Source organism: Aedes aegypti, chromosome 2, assembly GCF_002204515.2.
Source record: "Aedes aegypti strain LVP_AGWG chromosome 2, AaegL5.0 Primary Assembly, whole genome shotgun sequence".
Classification (NCBI taxonomy): domain Eukaryota; kingdom Metazoa; phylum Arthropoda; class Insecta; order Diptera; family Culicidae; genus Aedes; species Aedes aegypti.
The window spans coordinates 380816797-380836929 of record NC_035108.1 but is presented as its reverse complement, the minus strand read 5'-3'; the positions used below and the strand labels follow the sequence as shown (position 1 = coordinate 380836929).

The following is a 20133-nucleotide window of genomic DNA, read 5'->3' as shown; positions in this document are numbered from 1 at the left end:
ACCACGATTCATAATTAAAAAACAAGTATTTATCGAGCAACGGACTCATGTTCCGTAACCGGTCGTTTGAGAACGTCGCGACCCATTGGAAGCCCACACAATAGAAACCTCAGCCAGCGCAGTTGCTGGCTAGTGTAGTGTGCTATTCCTATATCTAAAAAAACAATGCGCTCTCGGGCTAGGCATTGGATATATATAGAAAGCGTTGTGTTTGGATGGGCATCTAATTCTTCCGAAAGAGGTGCACTTTGCGAAAGAGGACCACGTGATTATTGAGCTGAAATCGAATTCAGGTTAACTTCTGCGTTCATGAGTCCTCTCATGGCGTAGTGGTTAACGCGCCCCAACTAGAGATCGGGGAGTCGTGAGTTCGATTCTCACTGAGAAGACGTGTAACTTTTTCGCAAATCTTCACATCAATTTGTCCATCTAATCCAATTGCAAATTATATGTAATGTTTAGCTTTTCGGTACGTGTTATAGTGTTTTCACCATAACGGTAAGAAATACCACTTTGGCGTCCATGAACAAAAAACGAGTAGAAATATGGCACTTGAAAGTGTGACAACAGTTTGCAACCATTTGAACTTACAGCATTTTGACACAGACCACTTACAAAATGTTGGCGGAAAAAACTGAAAACTATTCAACATAATTGAAATAATTATTTCACCCTAATAACAATTTTATTTGTAAATTTCACGCCAACTCAAACTGTTTTGACCATATTTGTGGATTTGAAAACTACATCAATCATTTGTTTGCAACCGAGAAAATTTTCTTCAAGAAAAGATTCTCAACCGGTAGATTGAACCCACGACCCTCAGTATGGTGTTGCTGAATATATTATGATCCATAAAAAAAATGCGAAAATCATCATGTTTTATGGCATTTTGAATTCGATTTTTTTAGGCTGTTTATAATTAGTTTTTTGTTTGTTTCGGAAATGATTTCTATCTGTCAATAAACCCTTGCGAGAGAGACTTTGGAAGCATTTGGACAAATTGAGATGTAACATTGCGAAAAGTAATAGAATCGTTCTGGTGCGTTACCAAAACGAATCCTTTACCCAAACCTTTCCCATATCCAAACTCCCAGTGTCTACTTGTGGAAGTACAGAGGACTCCTCGGCTTCCATAAAACAAGTAGCACGTCAACATTTCCCTCTCATCCCTTAATTGACCTGCATTCGGACGCAGCCGGCGCCGTTATTGTTTGTTATAATAATGAGAGCACCAGTACTTACACATTGAAGATGCTACTGATCCCGAGCAGTGTCTGTTGGTTCTCTGTGTAAGTACAGCTGTTCTTGCAATAACGAAGTAGCATCTGCGGGCGGTCAATCATGCTCATGCTCATGCTCATGCTCTTATGGGTTTAATATGCCCTAATATTGTTTCAAAGATTAATGAAACATGAAAAAAGGGTTTTAAAAAAACCTGAAGGTCGTGGACACAAAACTCAATTTGGACAAATGGAGATGTAAAATTGCGAAAAATAATAGAATCGTTCTGGTGGGCTTCGATCCCACGACTCCCAATACGCTAGACTGGGCACGTTAACCAACTACGCCACAGAACGGGTAACGATTTTTTTAATCGTTTTTTTTTTTCATTACTTTTTTTTATATAGATTTATATTTAATGTCTTAATTAAAATCAGGCTTCTGTCTCCTCCCTCTCTGTACGATGGAGATATTTTCGCCTCTGAAATTATTCTGGTTTTTGAAAGCCTCATAAATATCTTCAGCATTGATTTTTTTCTAAAATGAGTGCGGTCTAATTTATTTCCTAACGATTTTTCGCTTTTCCATCTGCCAAGAACTTTTTTCTCACTCATCTTTCAAGTAATCTTAAACGAATTCACACAAGAAGCTTTCAAATAATTTGTCAAAATTTGATAAAAACAAAAGCTTCACAAATTGCCCAAAAATTCCATCTGGGATTCCTCTAGATTAAGAGAAAAATCAAATGAATTTCTTCAATGTTTATTTCATGGTTTATTTCCAAAGGTTGTGCCTTGGAATACTTAGTATTTCTTCAACTAGTCGTCAGCAAAACCTCAAGTTATTGTGGATTGCATGATTGGAATTTTTCCAAAAATTCCTCCGCACATAAATAATTGCTCCGTTCATTAAGATATTTTTTTTTCAGGAATTTCCTTTGTATATTTATCCGAGCATCTTTCCTCTTTCAGGGATAACTCCAGGTAAAACATAAAAATATTCTTTGAAGCTTTCTGCCGAAATTTCTCTAAACAAATTCTAATTTTATTTAATCCTCTTTGCAGTTCTCTCGAGGACTTCTCAAAAAGTTCCCCGAAAGCTTTCATAGATATTTATAAAAGTTTCTTTACACAAATAATACAAGAGAAGTGCCTGAAGTGATGTAATTTGGTTTCATTCAAGAATTACATTCACTATGTATCACATTCAATTGTTTATGAATTATTTCTGTGATTTCCTTAGGAAACAAGCCTAATAATTTTTCTCAGGGTATCTCGAAGTATCCAAACAAGTATTCTTCCAAAGATGCGTTAGAATCAGTTTCAGATTTTTTCAAGGCTTCATTCAATGCTTAAATCAGGCTTTATTATCATTTCTCAGCATATTGCTTCTTCGATCACAAGGGATGTAAAAATATCTCTGATGAATTCTTGAAGGAGTTCTTGAAAGAAATTCAAAAAGTTATCTTAAACGAATTTTTAAAGAGAAATCTTTGAAACACTATTGGGAAAATTTATGTAAAAATTCCTGTTGAAATTTCTTGATTAAATTTTGTGGGAATTCATTTGAATTACATTTAAATGGGATGCTGAGAAATTTATTGTCAAAATTTCAACGAATTTTATTGATATGATTCTTAGATTACGTAAAAGGTATGCCATGAAGAACCACTCTTTAAAGTATTGAAAGAATACAGAACAGTTATATGCACAGTGATACAGAATACAGTTAAATGTACAGTATTCTTGAATAAATACTTACAAGAAATCCGAGTGTAATTCTTGAAGCAATTTAAAAGGAAATATTGGAAAGCAACTTCATCATTAGTTGAACTCATTGGAAAGTGCAATCCAAGAAAAAATCTTTGGAGTTGTTCACGGGGCAGCAAATGATAGTATAAAACGTATAGACTCATGCAATAAATTTGAGAGTTTTGAGGAGTTTCTGAACTCCTTGAAGAATGTTAATTACCCGAAACTATGATAAAAGTTCGAAAGACAAAAGGGCGAAAGACAGAAGGTCGCGAGAAAAAAGGTCGAATGGATAAAAAGTCAAAAAACAAAAAAGAAGGGGCAAAAGGTCGAAAATCTATTTTTAAAGAAGGAAAATCTCTCACCAGGCAAATCGTTTTCGGTCTTTTGTCTTTCGACCTTTTGTCGATAAACCAAATTACCCAGAGAAAAAACGAAAAACAAATCCTGGAAAATCTTCACAAATATCCCTACACATTTTTTTGGGGGATTTTCCGACGGTTTCTTTTGAGGAATATTTGCTAAACACGTGGAGATATCCTAGATTTATTTCTGGGAGAAATACTTAAGGAATCTATTTGAGGCAACTCTTGGAAGGACTGTATCTCACTTCAATGATTTGCTAGGATTAAAAATGTATGGTCAATAGGAACTCAACCAATCGAATCTTCTGACTTTCTCTAATATAGAATAATACAAATTGAACCAAGACGCGATACGGATCCCACCTTGCCTACTATGAAAAAAGGAAGGTTGTATCCTCAAATAAGGGGTGTCAGGTTAAAGTGCAAACATGCAAACATGACTCTCCACATCTCGATATCGAAGGGACCATCGAGTTAGGGAGGAATAGAGACAAAGAACAGATTTATAATAAATACTAGATTTAATATAACTCCGTAACTGGAAAATTAAAAACAAACAGACGTCATATCATCGTCGCAAATTATTTTAAACCCCTAATATCTAGTCTAGTAACCTTTGATAATCGACATATCGACATATGAAGAGAAAATCGGGAAAGAAAATCATATTGAAATAGGGAGATATCGAGATAAGAAGGATATCGAGATATGGAGAATGATAATGTATGCAGAATGAAGGGACCAGAAAAATCATCGACATAGGGAGAGAAATCGAAATGTAGAACATCGAGATGTGGAGAGCATCGAAATGTATATAAAGTTCACTGGAATTAAAAAAAAATTGGCAGTTTGGATGCCAGAGTAGTGTTTGATCCTTCGACCTTGATGCTTGCTCCTGCGGGGCCAGGCGATGAGGGCAGTATCAAACATGTCGCGCGTTGTTCGCTCAGAGAAATGAAAAAGCACTGCGGATCGCTAGTAGTGTTTGATCTATTGATCGCGTTGCTTGGTCTTGCGTGGGCGAGTGACGAACACTTGTACGGCGTACAATGCGATTATCGAATTATTTCGCGAATCCGGTTAGGCGTGATTATATCATGGATCGTATCACCAAACATTGGTGACTCCCAGATCTCTACCTTATCTCACTAACCCAATATCCTTTCCATAATAACCGTGGAGATGCAGAGGTGATCTCAGTCTCTAATAACAACGGTAGTCACACTAACATTCCTTCCCTTCCCCGATGACCGTGAGGACGTGGCCGGCGCCGTTATTGGCTTTTAAATTTGAGCTCTCGATTTGTGCACATTGAAGAATGCTAAGCTAATCCGAAGCCCAATTCATTATTTCCCTGTGCAACTTCGATTGGTCTGGTCAAGCACGGAGTAGCAACTACGAATTGTACGGTCATCTATGCTTATGCTTAATTTTGGCAGTTTGGATGCCATGCCATCAGGGTAAGCGGGTGAAAAATTTACGGAGCAGTTGCAGTTGAGCTGTCACATCCTATCCTATGTTGTATCCATCATACTTTAACGTTTCATGCAAGTTGTGTATAGTGGTGATCGTTTTGCTTGAAATTCGTGAATGAGCTTTTGAGGTCGATTGCCGCTTCTGGCTAGGGCCATGCACAAAACCATAAGGAATAATAGTTTCATACGCTTAATTTGAGGACATCTCATCCAAATATGCTTGCTAATTTCTTACAAATTTAATATGTAATGGTATATACCGTAAAACGGAGTAACTTTGAAAGTTTTTTTTTTTTTGGGAGAAAATCTGATCATTGCTTTATTCTGTTTTGAAGCAGAAATTTATATTAAATTTATATTTTTTAAGCGACAGCTGGTATCTTAGTTATTGATTGCAATTGTTTAATAATTCAGTGCATATATTGTTCATAAAATAATCGAATAAGTGAATGGCGTTGCATACCTGTAGGCGTTTAGGATTATATGAAAACTTCTGGTTTTGATTACAAAAACGCAATCAATTTTAAAAACAGGAATTCGTTAAGAGGTTTGCGTTTAAATTCAAGTTTTACTATAACTAAGCTGTCAAGGATAATTGTAAACTCTTTGAAACATTACCAAATAGTGATCGTAAACGTTTCAAAAATGCAAAAATCTCATCGATCTCCAATATTCGAGTACAAAGGTCTCAAATGATCTCGATGCCAACAGAAATAGCTCTGTCATGAAGAGTCATGCTAATACTCTACTGCCAATACTGCTAACACTTATTTGATCTAGGTAGTTGTAGGTCCCGGAATATCAAAGTTATCCGCATTTTCAACGACACTCCGTTTTACGGTACTGGAATTAGCACCACGTCAAACGCTTAAAAGTAGGCAATAACCTTTAGCATTTTCCATATATAGCTTCGAAATATCGCATTAGAGAAATGTCTATTTCAGCTAGGGTAGAAGTACCAATTATGGCAATATTTGGAACAAAAGGGGATTTTTCTTATAGTTTTATAACGGCTAGTATTCACATGAATGATAAACCTATTTGTTTTTGATGATAACTAAACCTTGATAAGAACATTCGAGCAATGAGTTTCGAAAAATGAACATTTGAAAGTTTTGCCTCACACATGAGCAATTCTCGCTGAAACCAGGCCGCCATCGGCACCCATCGTTAGAATTCCAATTTTATGTCACTGATCGCTAGTTTTCGATAAAATTTAAGGGTGGTCCTTTCTGTTTTCTCAAATTGGTGGACCCCTCGTACGCCAGCTAGCTAAACAGTTTGCGAAAAAGCCCATTTTTTGATAAATATGGGGTATTTCTTCACGTGATATGTCTCATATTTCGCTTGGAACACATAGCAAACTTAGTGGCATCGTATAGAGAAAGGATATAACTTTCATTTGAAATTAAACAAATTTTGGCGGCCATTTTGAATCTGTTCCAGTAGGGACGTAATGTCAGGAAAAAGAAGAACAAGAAGAAGGGTAAGTGTAACGGTAGGTGAAAACTCATTTTACTACTTAAAACCAAGATGGCGTCGAAATCCAAGATGGCCGCCAGATTATTTCACTCAAAATAATACTCTTATTATTCACTTGACTCGAATAAAACACCAACGATTGAAAACTTGTTTTTTTGTTGTTCAAAAAATAATGTTTGCATTGATTGTACTCGCCATATACGTCAAAATCGTAGAACATGATTTAGAAAATCGTTCATTTAATATGGTAAATACCATTGCTCACCTAGTTTCTGTAGCCTATCTTACGCAATTTTTCCTTAGTTTTCTGATGGTGATCTCAGAACTCAAAACGAGCGGTGCGCTAATGGTGAAAAAACGATTTTTCTAACAAAATTCAAGATGCCACTAAGTTTGCTATGTGTTCCAAGCGAAATATGAAACATATTACGTGAAGTAATACCCTATATTTATCAAAAAATGGGCTTTTTCGCAAACTCCTTAGCTAGCTGGCGTACGAGGGGTCCACCAATTTGAGAAAACAGAAAGGACCACTTTTAAGTTTTATCAAAAACTAGCGATCAGTGACATAAAATTGGAATTCTAAAGATGGGTGCCGATGGCGGCCTGGTTTCAGCGAGAATTGCTCACATATGTCACCTTCTTAGCAGTCTGCAAAAATATAGTTTCCCAAACTGTGGGTATGGTTCACGGTATAAAAATCTCAATTATTAGAGAAACTTCATGCTCCTCCAATACTTTTACGAAAACTTTTAGCATTTGGGCTAAGATTTTTTTGGTTGGAAGGATAAAAAATATTCTGTCATACAAAATCCCATACATTTTGTGTGGGAAAGTTTAAGCTGCAAAATTGGTGTTCCTTCAATTAAGTATGTAAAGCAACCCTTAAATTCGAAAATATCAAATTTTCTCCGACAAAATATTTTAAAACTTTGAAAATAAAACTTTCAGGGTCGAAAGAAATCTGAGGTACATGTAGCTTCGATTATGATCGAAATATTGATTTTGTGTGGTTCGACTCAAATAGAAAGTTTTGCGAGAATAATCAGTTTTATATGGAATTTTGATGAATGCCGACACATTCAAACAATGCTTACACACTTCGAAAAAATCGTGTAATTTTGTGTCATATAAGACCGACATATTTAAGCAAGTAAAACGACGCAAAATTACGTTAGAATTCATTTTACACTCGTGGTTTTGTGAGCAAATCTAGTAATTTTATTCATTTATTTCGGATACTGATTGCGAACACTTGAACACTTAAGTTAAATTTTCACATCGTATTTTATTCTGTATTTCACTAAAAATTCCATTCTAATAATTGATTGCTGTATCGCCGGGTGCAATAGGAACATCTTCCATGAAATCGATCAAGCAGCAGCTGCATGCCACCACGGACACAATTATATATACAAATCACTAAACACTCTTTTATATTTCTTATGCACTAAATTCACTTAACACTTGCCAAGTTAAAGAACATTTTGATTGCACTGAATTGATATTTATATCAAGGTTTTGACTCGAAAGCTAAAAATTACTTGGCTCATACATGTTTTGTTTTGCTCCGATTACGTTTGACGTTCAACAAATGTGCTGCGGTGCATTATGTCATCGTTCGAGTAATTTTAAATCATTATGCTGTGAAATCAAGTCAAGTGATAAAATACTGCAGTGCATGTCTCAAAATGGAACTGAATTTTCGTGTTTTCATGTTTACGTCATCGTTGATTTAATAATGTTTCAGATTTCAATTTGTGTCATGATCAATTACGTCAATATAGAACACTACGTCACCTTCAAAAATGAGATTTTTTTAGTGTGTAGTGTTGTTATAATAGTTTTCTATGTTAATATTTTCATCTTGTAAAAAGCAGTTGCGAGTTAAAAATATTTACTGCAGTTTTAGTCGAGTATAGTGCATACCAATGTCAATTACGTCTTGCGATCAAATCCCGCTTCCAACAAAGTAATAAGACGATTCAGTACAAAACTTGTCTCTGGAAAATTTTTCACCGATGGGTTGCAAGGAATGCACTTGTTGGCTAGGTAGGTCGTGGAACTAAAAAGTTTGGGAACCTATGTGCTAAAGGACACCCGTTACGAAACTTATATTTTCAGCCAGTAAAACTGCTTCAACCGATAAATGTATGTTCCCTAGTGAAAACAAATAAAAAATTTAGCTGGTGAGCAATCAAATTTACCGTTTGAAGTTGGAAATCGTTTTAATTCTACTATGTCGACAACTGGTATAAAGAGTGTATGAGAGTCCATTTATGGCAATACTCTGTATGCGGTTTGTTAACATTGTTTGATCAGTGAAATAAGAGAAGTAAAGCTGTTTTACGTGTGACTTCCACGACGGGACGGTTTAGTAAGGTTTAGTCATGTTTTGTGCTCAATTACTAGGATTTTCCAACCACACGTTATGAAAAGTTCACAATTGGCAGCTGCTAATTCATGGTAGAGAGGGTTGTTTCAGCGATACTCGATTTTTGAGTTTACGCTTTTTTCCCCCAAAATTAGACACCGGAGAGGAAATGTGAGTTCAATAATGCTGTTTTGTATATAATGAATTTTCACTATGTTTCGACTGCTTTTAGAAAATTTATTTGCTCCCATGAACCCAGTGCGATAAATTGATTAAATGTCTATGAAACACAAAATTTGGAAATTTTTATGAGCAAGTAATGAAGCTTATTAGCGTTGCAATATCTAATAATTTACTCTGGATGGTGTTTGAGTGTATTTCATACAAATATTCGATAGCCCATAATTGGAAACTAGTAATTAACATCAACAAGTCATGCTTACGTCTTAGAAATGCGGTTAATATCTGATTTTTATTAATACTGTTAGCCTGTTGCATCCATAATTGGTACACCTAACCTAGGTAAAATAATTCACCAAACTTTAACGGCAAAATATGCTACGGGATTCTCTTCTGGGAAACTTTTTGTTTTATTAAGAACTAAAAGTTTGTGACAAGAATGTTGCTTATGTAATTGAGGTAATCTTTGGAAAGTTGAAAAAGCGAATGTCCTAATTTGTTACATGATGTAATTCATACTTTGTGGGTGTTTCTATGATAATCAAAATCGGCCGCAAGCTATGTTATAATGGAGAATGAAACTTCAATCGAAACAAACGCGGTTTTTGAGAATAGAAACTTAAAAGGTGAACTCCACCGTACGAATCGTGCTGGTAAGCTTTTGTTTGTAAACAAACCCAGCCATGGACCTTGAACTTGTAGAAGCTCGCTGAAACCTGTGCAATGCAACATCAAATGTATGGTATACATGCACGTAGGACCTAGGGTAGAGTAGTTCAAATTGCATTCATGTTGCCAGATGTAACGATGCAAGATGTAAGCTACTATTTTTTGCAGCATAAATCGAAACGATTTATTGACATTCTTGTATCAAATATTATGAATTTCTCTAACATCTGCAGATGGACTTTCCAAATCGACATATACTTGTTTTTTGTTGTACTCTTTTGCGTTCTGATATTTTAAAATATGAGATACCAAATCTAAACATGAGATGCATTTCACTGTCTTGAACAGATCATATTTCTCAGTTTATTATTCTACACAGCTAAAAATATGTTGTAAATTTCAGTTTATTTTCATGCACATATTTGGAGCATCAAAATGAACTGAAATGTCAACTATCAATATATTATTTTTCACTCGAATGCACTTCAAATTTACACAATTATGTAGCATTCAAGCATCTTGAGTTGAAAATCAACGTAATGCTGTAAAAATATTTGGTTTATTTTTACTATATTCTTCTGTTTACACTACATTGCAATTTAAATATTTTTATCTGTGTATGAGCATTTTCCACTACGATTATTCGGGTTATTTCATCACCCAATCATAAAGCTCGAAATTCATCCTTCCGCATTAATCCGATTGTTGGACCACTGTGCTTTGGCCAACAAAGTTCGTTGATGTTAGACTAAAGAAAATTTTAAAATCCAAGCCACTCGAATATAGGGATGATCATTTTTCCAAGCTTCGTTAAATAACGTGTTCTTATGGCGCTCTCATCAATTATGCGAAAATTGATAAAACATGAGCTGGCACATCGATGTGTCTGTGGTTTTATATCACTATTCCCTACTTGGAAGCTTAATCATTTACTTCAACTACCGACGTCGAGAATGTGTTTGAGTTTCTGCGTTTCATGCTTGATAAGTGGATTGTGTGTTGGTTTGATACAACGTACAGCCGGTGAATGACGTACCACGGCGCACAGTGCTTCGAACGTATGGCACTTGGGGACAAAAGTCAGAACTGGATGTTTTATACGGTTTTGCCGTACGAAGTTGAGGAGAAAGTCGTTATACACAAAAAAATCTCATTTTTGGCATGAATGACACATATAACATCAGTAATGGCATAAGTGGCTTATACGCCACGTTTTATATTTGACACCATAGAAGAGTGCTTGATTTTGAATAAATGTTTAAAATAAAAACACATGAAAAAGTACTTGAATCGTTTGCATAAACGATGCATGTGGTATGCGTGAATGTAAAAGTGTCTCAATAACCATATTTTTATAAACATATTAAAGCGCGGATCATTCCAACGACTTAAATCAAACCCAATAAAAAAAGTTACATAAAATTTATTTTTATTAGCAATACATTTACCAGCTATTAATCATCCAAAAACATATCAATCAAATCATTATCTTCTTTTCTACAAAGAAAGTTGAAATGTCGTGGGTTTCTGTTTGATGATTATTAGAAACAATTTGGTACATAGGCTACGAACGGTTCATTATCGTTGAAAAGATATATATAGGTTTTTCATGAACATTCATTGAACGGTATGAAAGGCCTTCCCATGCCAGCCTTTACAGCCGAATTGGAAAACTCTGCGTCGTCAATTTTCTGTTTGCGCGGAAGCAAAACTGGCTTTGATAATCAGTCGGAGTTTTGCTTCACAAAAATATCGTATGATCTTCTATATTAAGCCCATTTTTGGTGTATTTTGCAGCAATAAAATTTACTAAACGTATTTAGCTTGTTTTCAAATATCTGGGAGAAAGAATCAGTGCTATAACAATCGTACATGAAATCCACAACATGATTTTTTCGAATACGTGGATTAGCAGAATACCATTGCTTGAAACAATCTTTATTGATGATTGTGGTAGCATAACCTAAAAATCATAAAATGACATACAATCGGCAAACATATGCAGCTGGAATCACTTTCAGAATTTTAAAAATACTTCAAATTTTATTTTAAAGTGGATTTCAGAGAGGTACTTTGAGGTACTTTTTTGTACAGGCTAGAAAAAGATAGGAGTTTTAATTTTCTTCTGTATTCAAGAGCTTATTGTTCAGAAGCATCTACTTCTACAATTTTTAAAATATATCACAGAAAATTAAACGGAATGACTCCTACTTACTAGTTTCAACACGATCCTTAACGGCTTTTGCTTTGAAAATGTGATTAGTATGGGAATAAAGCGAATTAAAAAGGGATTTGATTGACACAAAAACAATGAATTATATATAACGATGAAACAACTTGTCAACACGTGGTGTTTTGGTTTGTTTTGATAAACGCACGAACTTTCTAGTATCTGTTTTACACGCTCAAAACATATGTCAACATCATGGCCTACTTGATTCAATCGAATATGAAAGTTGATTTTTTGACTTTTGCCCAAGGGACGAAGCACTGTGCGGCGCAATTTTGCACTCTCTCTCTATCCACGTTCTCAATCAACTGGTGTTCTACATTACACCAAGCAGCTTGAACTGCACGAAGCTGACGCGCCGTATGATACGAAAGATTAAGCTTGTATGAGTAGCTATCATCTGTTCAGCGCAATTCGCGTGGCTCTCAGACAGAAGACATACGGTGCGGGATTATTTTCTCATGTGCATGGTAAAGGCTTCACTTCGGTGCCGGCCATCGGCAAGTACGCGTTCAGCTCCCGCAGAGAGACACAACTATGTGGATCTACTTACTAATTGCCGCAATCACACTCTCGGTTCTTCTAGTGCGTAGAAAGTATTCGTACTGGAAGCGCCATGGAGTGCCCTACATTAAGCCAACGTTTCCGTTTGGAAACATTCGCCCTGCTGGAAATCGAGTTCATTCTTCCCAGTTGATGACCCGTTACTACAACGAGCTCAAAGGTAAGCATCAGTTCGGAGGTATCTTTTTCTTCACCAATCCGGTTGCCTTGGCCCTGGATCTGGAATTCATAAAGGATGTACTGGTGCGGGACTTTCAGTACTTCCACGATCGCGGAATGTACTACAACGAGCGGGATGATCCCATATCCGGTCATTTGTTCAACATCGAGGGAACTCAATGGACCAATCTGCGTAAGAAGTTGCTGCCAACATTCTCGTCGGGCAAATTGAAAATGATGAGTCCGACGATTATATCCGTTGCCGAACGGTTTCAAGAATGCCTGGAAAAGTGCATAACTGTAGATACAGAAATCGAAATGAAAGATCTCCTCGCTCGATTTACCACCGATGTCATCGGAACTTGTGCCTTCGGAATCGATTGCAACAGTTTGAATGACCCGGAAGTGGAGTTTCGCAAAATGGGCAACAAAATGTTTGAACTCCCTACCGGAAGAATACTAAAGTTCTTTTTCATATCAACGTTCAAAAACCTCGCAAGAAAAGCACGACTCAAGTCCGTTCCCGAGGATGTGTCGGAATTCTTTTTCAGGGTCGTTCGCGAAACGATCGATTATCGCGAGAAGAGCCACATCCAGAGGAACGATTTTATGAACCTGTTGATGCAACTGAGGGAGAAGGGCGCGCTGGAGGGTTCTGACGAGAAGGTGGGCACGCTAAGTATGAACGAGGTGGTGGCGCAAGCTTTCGTGTTTTTCCTTGGCGGATTCGAAACGTCCAGCACAACGATGTCGTACTGCTTGTACGAGCTATCGCTACACGAAGACATTCAAGAACGTGCCCGAGAGTGCGTACAGAGCGCTATCGCAAAGCACGGAGGCTTCAATTACGACGCTGTGATGGATATGAACTATCTGGAGCAGTGCATTAACGGTAGGTTTCCAACGACCGGTTATGGCACCCAAGTTGTTTACACGCTATTTTTAATCTATTCCATAGAATCCTTAAGAAAATACCCACCGGGTGCAAACTTGGTGCGATGTGCCACCAAAGACTATCAAGTGCGCAATTCCAGCGTGGTGTTCAAGAAGGGGATGAGCGTGATGGTGCCTATTTACGCCATCCATCACGACGCGGAATACTATCCGGACCCGGAACGATACGACCCCGAGAGGTTCGGGGTGGAAGAGCTCGCCAAACGTCCACCGTTTACTTTCATGCCATTCGGGGAGGGACCCCGTATTTGTATAGCGGCTCGATTCGGTATGATGGAATCGAAAATAGGCCTGGCGGCGTTGCTGATGAATTTTAAATTTTCCAAATGCTCAAAATCCATTGTGCCATTGGTTATTTCCAACAAGCATGTTGTGCTAACCCCTGCCGGGGGATTGTGGTTAAAGGTGGAGAAACTTGAACAGTAGTGAGGAGCGTGAGAATCTTGATCTTGAAGTTATTTATGATTAGTATTAATATATTTTAAATGCTTCCACTGTAAGTGGTTAATGAAGTATTAATAAAGGATCAGTATAAATTTGGATGGATGAAAGCTTTGGAAGGAAATTCCAGATTCATGAAGAACCTAATGCTCGGCATGGCAGTTTTAATAACAAAGTATCCTTCATTAAAGGGAAACAGAATGGCAAACAATTCTTTTCGTGTCTAACCGATTGTAACAGAACATAAGAAACCAAAATTAAAGCATATCGCTCTTTTTCAGTGTTTATTTAAAACAACATTATGAAGTGAAAAACTATCATCACGGATGATTAACTAAACACATAATATTACGTTACAAATCACACTTCATTTCTATTCCTAACTTTTTCGATAAAGTTAGCAAATTTTGAGTAACTAGCATTATCAATGATTTTTCAAACGTCTTAACAGTTCTCTACAATCATTCTTTTGAATTTGAAGAAATTTGGAACCGAGTGAAACACGGTCAATGAGAGGAGTTCAAACCAGAGCAGCTGGGCTTTCAGTGTTATAAACTGAATGTGCGAAAGGTTGTTGTCTGTACTTCTTGTTGCTGGCGTCAAATTTTAGCATTCAAGAACTGTATCAGTCGTCACCCTATTGACAAACTTCTTGAAATATTTGGGTTTTTTTTTCTTGATTTTGTATTGAATAACTTAAATGCCAGTGCATACTGGTACTGGTATTTTTAAGCTAGCTAAATCGTTTATTGAAAGTCAATATTGTTTTAGGAAAAAAAAAAATATTATTCCTTCTCACACATTTTTCGGTGCCTTTCCGTGTAAAATAAAGTACGTAGCATTAGACTGGCCCTAAAACAAAAATGTTGTAAAACTCAACGGGGCACCCCCAAGATATAAACCTTAGGGTAATAAAAAAGTTCTCAAAAAATTTCAAATCGATTGGTTGCTCCACCAGTTGGCGCATTCAATTTGTAGTTTGTATGGGATATTCGTTTCAAATATATAAAGAATTGACCCAATGTCACTGATTCGTTCCGTATGCTAGTTGGTCGCATTCAATTGAGCCCAGAATAATAAATACACTAGTTAATACCCTAATGAACATAATTGCAGAAGGTTGTATCTGGATTTGAGCTCGTTTTCATTAGCTTTTCAGTTATTGAGAGTTAGGCTGAATCAGCCTCCCGTATAATTACATACATGCTTGTGCCTTATGTAGCAGCTCGCCCAGCGTCATAGGTGGCTATGATGCGCTTAATGGCTATGTTGAAGAAATACAAAGCAGTACAGCATGAGGTTAGCAAATCTGCTTCAAATAGTTAAAACACCAACTTTATCAATTTTAATCATGATACAACCATCTACAATATTGTTCACTATGGTATCAAGTAGTGTTTTTGACATTCTGGGTGTAATTGAACGCGATCAACGATTTTCCTGAACCAAACAGTAGATGGAGTGCTGAAACCCATATGTTTGAGCTGGAAATCCCATATTAATTTCAATTCAAATGCGCCAGCTCATGGAACGACTTAATGAGCTGAAACTTTCCGGAAGGCTTCTTCTAACTCTAAGGAATAATCCTGGAGGGTGCCCCGTGGAATTATACAACTTTAATTTTCTCCCATACTAAGCTGGGCTAGTCTAACGTAGCATGTACCTTAATGTGAAACAAATTTTGAAATTTTGACTACCCTATGTTTAAACAAATTTTTATATGGGAAATATTTTTCTCCCAAAGTTTGAAATTATCCAGAAGAAATTTGACTGTGCACTTTAAAGTTTATATGGAGATGACTATGGAAAACTCCAATCTTTTGTGTTCAGCTCTCTATTTCTTTGTCATAATATTTTATGGAAAAGTGAACAAACTCTTTTCATGTAAAATCCTTTCAGCTACAACTTTGCCAAACAACCCGTTTTGATTGGACGTCAGAATAAGTTGTTATTCATCATCATAAAGTGGGTTTGCATCAAGCATACTTCAACAACTGTTCAACAGGCAATAGTGGTGCTCATGACGGGTAGTTTAGATCAAAGTAATTCATGCTACTATGTTCTACAGCAAAAAAGCAGTGTTGCTGTTTGCGTTTGACGTGCAAATCTTGGCTGGGTGAGCTTTAAATGCGGAAACACAAAGTAATTAAAAGATACTTAGCAACTTAGCAAATATATGTATACATCCGGGATATCTTGATAAATTTCCTTTGGATTTTCTAAATTTATTTTTGGTTGTGTTCTTAGGGATATTCATAGATAGATTATAATTATTACAATGAAACCCGTAGGAAACGTTAGATGATTTAAAAAAAAACAATTCCTAGAATAATCCAAGCAGAAATACTTGATATTTCTTCTTGTCATTAACGTCCTCACTGGGACAGAGACTGCTTGACAGCTTAGTATTCTCATGAGCACTTCCACAGTTATTGACTGAGAGCTATCTTTGCCAAGAGTGCTTGAAAGGAAACCTGAAAAAATTTGCAAAATCCTTGAAAAGCCCAATCAGCATTTCTCTAGAAATTAGAGATGGGCAAAACGGCTCATTTTATTGAACGGATCCAATCAAAATCACTAATTTTCGTGAACCGGATCTTTAGAACGGTTCAGTGGCTCAGCGGCTCGCAAAGGAAGAGCGAACTGAATCGAGCAAACAGGGATGTCAAGTCAATTTTTCAAAAATCTGGAAGATTTTGAAAATATGTCTGGAAAAGTCTGGATCTCTTATGTCGTATATTGAGAACCTTACAAATTATTTACAAAACCTTACAAATTCAACAAAAAATGTATCTTGATCTTCCAGATTTTTGTAAAATGGAGCCTCAAAAATCTGGAATATTTCAGACAAATCTGGAAGGTTGGCAACGCTGCGAGCAAACGAGAAAAAGAGCGGTTCACTCTCTGTTGCGCGACAAGCATTGTAGCTTCGGTATCTTTCGCTCTCTCATTCTTCGTACATTCTTCCTCAGAAACTCACGTTATACCGTTTTGTCTCAAATTCCGAACACGTTGTGTTTCGTAGAACAAGTTTATTACAAAAAAACAAGGTAAGTCTGAAACTTCTCCACAATGAAGTCTAGGTTTCTCGCGTTCATTTGCTGTTAAAACCAAAATAATCAGTCGGGGGGTCCAGAGTATTTTTTTTTTTTTTGATTTCGAGAGACTTGCACATATGTTTGAATTTGCCTATCTATGTGTTTATGTACATTAGGGCGGTTCAAAATTAAAAATTGTTTGAGAGTTCAATCTCACATATGTTCCTTACTATCCTTACTATAAAAATAGTGTTTTGTGAAATTCGCAGCTTTCTAGGTGGTGATTTAAGATGGCCCAAAGAAAATATAGGTTTATATGGAAATTACTATGAAGAAATTTTGAGGTATGTTCCAAACACGCTTGTACTGTAATGTAAGTACAAACTTATTATCCCATTGTAAAAGCTCATTCTTCAAACCATAATGAAGAAATTTGCTGAAGAGAGAAATTCAATTCGACAGATAGCAGAAGAGATATTCGTGAGTTTGTTTGCTATTATTTAGCTTAACCCCTCTACCGGCAGATTCATTTTTTCAGCACAAAAATATATTTGAATCGCGATAACTTTTTTGTTTCTCTATATTTTTCCACCATTTTTTCACAACTTCTCAAAACTCTTCTACTTATGGAAATCTATGTCGGTATTGACCATTGGTCAACTGGTTTTAAAAATATTTCGGTGTTCTTTGGGGGACCGACACTTCCCATATAAAATTTCAATATGATGTTTTAAGAAGTTTTCAAGATCTCGTTACGGCTAGAAGGGAACCAAAAACATAAAAGCTCATTGCTCAAAAACAGTTACACCTATTTGTTTAATTTCTTCACAATAGACTTTCATCAAAGTTTAGTTTTGAAAAGCGAATAACCGAATATGAGAAAAAATCTGTAGCCAGAGGTAATTACGAGAGTTATGGCTATGTGTCGGTGCCCCAAGGAATTTTGGAATATCTTCGAATATAGATGACCAATATTCAAAACCGATATAGATTCTGAAAATAAGAGAGTTTTTGAGAAGTTGTGGAAATGTTTTTCAAAAATATTGAGAAACAAAAAAGTTATCGCGATTTGAACATTTAAAAAAAATGAAGCTGCCGGTAGAGTGGTTAATATGGGGTTATAGTACTGCAAACAAGTACAAAAATCCCGAACCCATTTTTGCCTCATGTTGTTAGTTTCTGATCTTTTCATAAGCACTGAGCCATCAAGAAAATAACATAAAAAATATAAGATTTGAAACTTCTCAAATACCATCCAAATTAGCGTATTTTTCAGCACCTGCACATGCCTTATAACCAGCACATGCCTTATAACAAGGTTTATCACATGCGAAGCCCTCTACTAGTTAATTCGAATAATTGAAGTTGTGTTGTTTGAAAGGCGGATAAGTCACTTTTGTATCTAGGGGTCATGCACAAATTACGTCACGCTCAAAGGAGGGGGGGAGGTGGTTAAGCCATGCGTGACAAGCCTTACACAATTATCGGAGGACTCATACAGAAAGTGTGACAAAGGGAGGGAGGGAGTCGAAAAAAATTAAATTTAGCGTGACATAATTTGTGTACCATCCCCTACGAGTAAAAAGAGGAATCTCGCATAATTTATGATCTCGTCCCAAAAGCCATAGCGTGTTATTACTGAGCAAACGAATGGATTTTCACTTTATTTCACAATGCTACGACGAAGAGAAGATCCTCCTCTGTCTCCCAGCGGTGACAGTTATTATTTTGGTCCGTTTATCTGCTTAATAACAACGAGCTACGCACTCGGTTATCAATGATTTTAAGGGTGAATATACATAGAAGCAAAACCTCGAATTTTCAAAAGCACAAGTCTAGAGAAGCAGACAACCGGTAACTCACTGGTCAATTGCTGGTGGCGACTAATCAATAAAATGTTCAACGCAAAAGGTTGTCAGGATCTCAAGATACAAATCTACTAACAAGCTCTTGTAAATTTGAGGTTTGATATCAATGCATCTTCACCTATTTTTTTTTTTTTATCTAGTTCGTTTATTTGAGGCTCAAATGCGTTTAACGCTTTACGGAGCCGAAATTCATTTTTTGTATTTTTATTACATACAATTAATTGGCTTTTTCAACATTAATATGGGATGGAGCCAGGGTACTCGTGGCAGCTCGAGGTTAGTGGTCACAATTTTTGAAGGAAGGACATGGTAGGGATTGGAATCAGGGTTCTCAGCAGCTCATCCGGGAGGTATAACGTGGCATCTTGATTCTTGTTTCATGGCGTTGGTAGCGATTTCTTGCCGGTATTCGACTGCCGGATGGCCAGGATCCTCAATCCAACACAAAGTGGACAAAACACAATAAAAAAAAAACTGGGGAAGAGAACACAAGAGAATTAAACTTTTATACAAGACGAGCGAAGAAAATCGTAAATTGCGACCATATAAATAAGATCGCGGGTGCCCAACACATCTCTAACTGGAACATAGGGTTGTCTACCTCGGGCCGCAAGGGTATCCAAAAGTTGCGTTCTGGAGGCGTCCATATCCGGGCACTGCCAAACTACGTGATCGATGTCGTCATAACCGGAACCACACCTATTACAAATATTGCTCAGCGCGAGGTTAATCCTGTGTAGATGTGCATCTAGCGAGTAATGGTTGGACATAAGTCTTGACATCACGCGAATGAAATCTCGACTTACGTCCAAACCTTTCCACCAGGCTCGCAAGGAAACTCTAGGAATTATGGAATGTAACCACCGTCCCAGTTGGCCATTTAGCCAATCGCTTTGCCAACCGTGAAGAGAACTTTGACGTACTAAATGAAAAAATTCATCGTGTGAAATTCGTCTATCATAAATCTCACCTTCCTCAGCGCCCACCTTTGCGAGAGAGTCCGCCTTCTCATTGCCATAAATTAGGCAATGTGAGGGGACCCATACAAAGGTAATCTTGTATGATCTTTCGACCAGTGCACACATCTGCTCTCTTATTTTTGTAAGAAAGTAAGATGCATGCTTTACGGGTTTCATCGATCGGAGTGCCTCGATTGAACTGAGACTATCCGAGAAGATGAAGAAGTGGTCTGCGGGCATGTTTGAGATCATCCCCAAAGCGAAGTTGATTGCTGCCAGCTCAGCAATATAAACCGTGCAAGGTTCTTGAAGTTTTCGGAAGGCGGAAGAGTTTTCATTGAAGACACCGAAACCAGTGGATCCATTTATACGTGACCCGTCAGTGAAATATCTCCTGTAG

General features: G+C 36.9%; 2 protein-coding genes across 2 annotated transcripts in view; one reads left to right on the top strand and one right to left on the bottom strand.

Annotated features, from left to right (window-relative positions):
• Positions 1 to 20133, bottom strand: part of LOC5566816 — a 491365-nt gene that overhangs the window by 414569 nt on the left and 56663 nt on the right. The gene's annotated exons all lie outside the window — the stretch shown is intronic.
• On the top strand, positions 12108 to 13967 carry LOC5572936 (probable cytochrome P450 6a14). The gene is made up of 2 exons (XM_021846852.1): positions 12108 to 13365; positions 13432 to 13967. The coding sequence occupies exons 1-2, from the start codon at positions 12288 to 12290 to the stop codon at positions 13851 to 13853; spliced, it is 1500 nt and encodes a 499-aa protein (XP_021702544.1). The 5' UTR covers positions 12108 to 12287; the 3' UTR covers positions 13854 to 13967.

Coding starts and splice junctions, on each gene's coding strand:
- LOC5572936 (XM_021846852.1), top strand. CDS start 12,288: ATGTGGATCTACTTACTAATTGCCGCAATCACACTCTCGGTTCTTCTA. Junction 13,366..13,431: donor TCTGGAGCAGTGCATTAACG/GTAGGTTTCCAA, acceptor TCTATTCCATAG/AATCCTTAAGAAAATACCCA.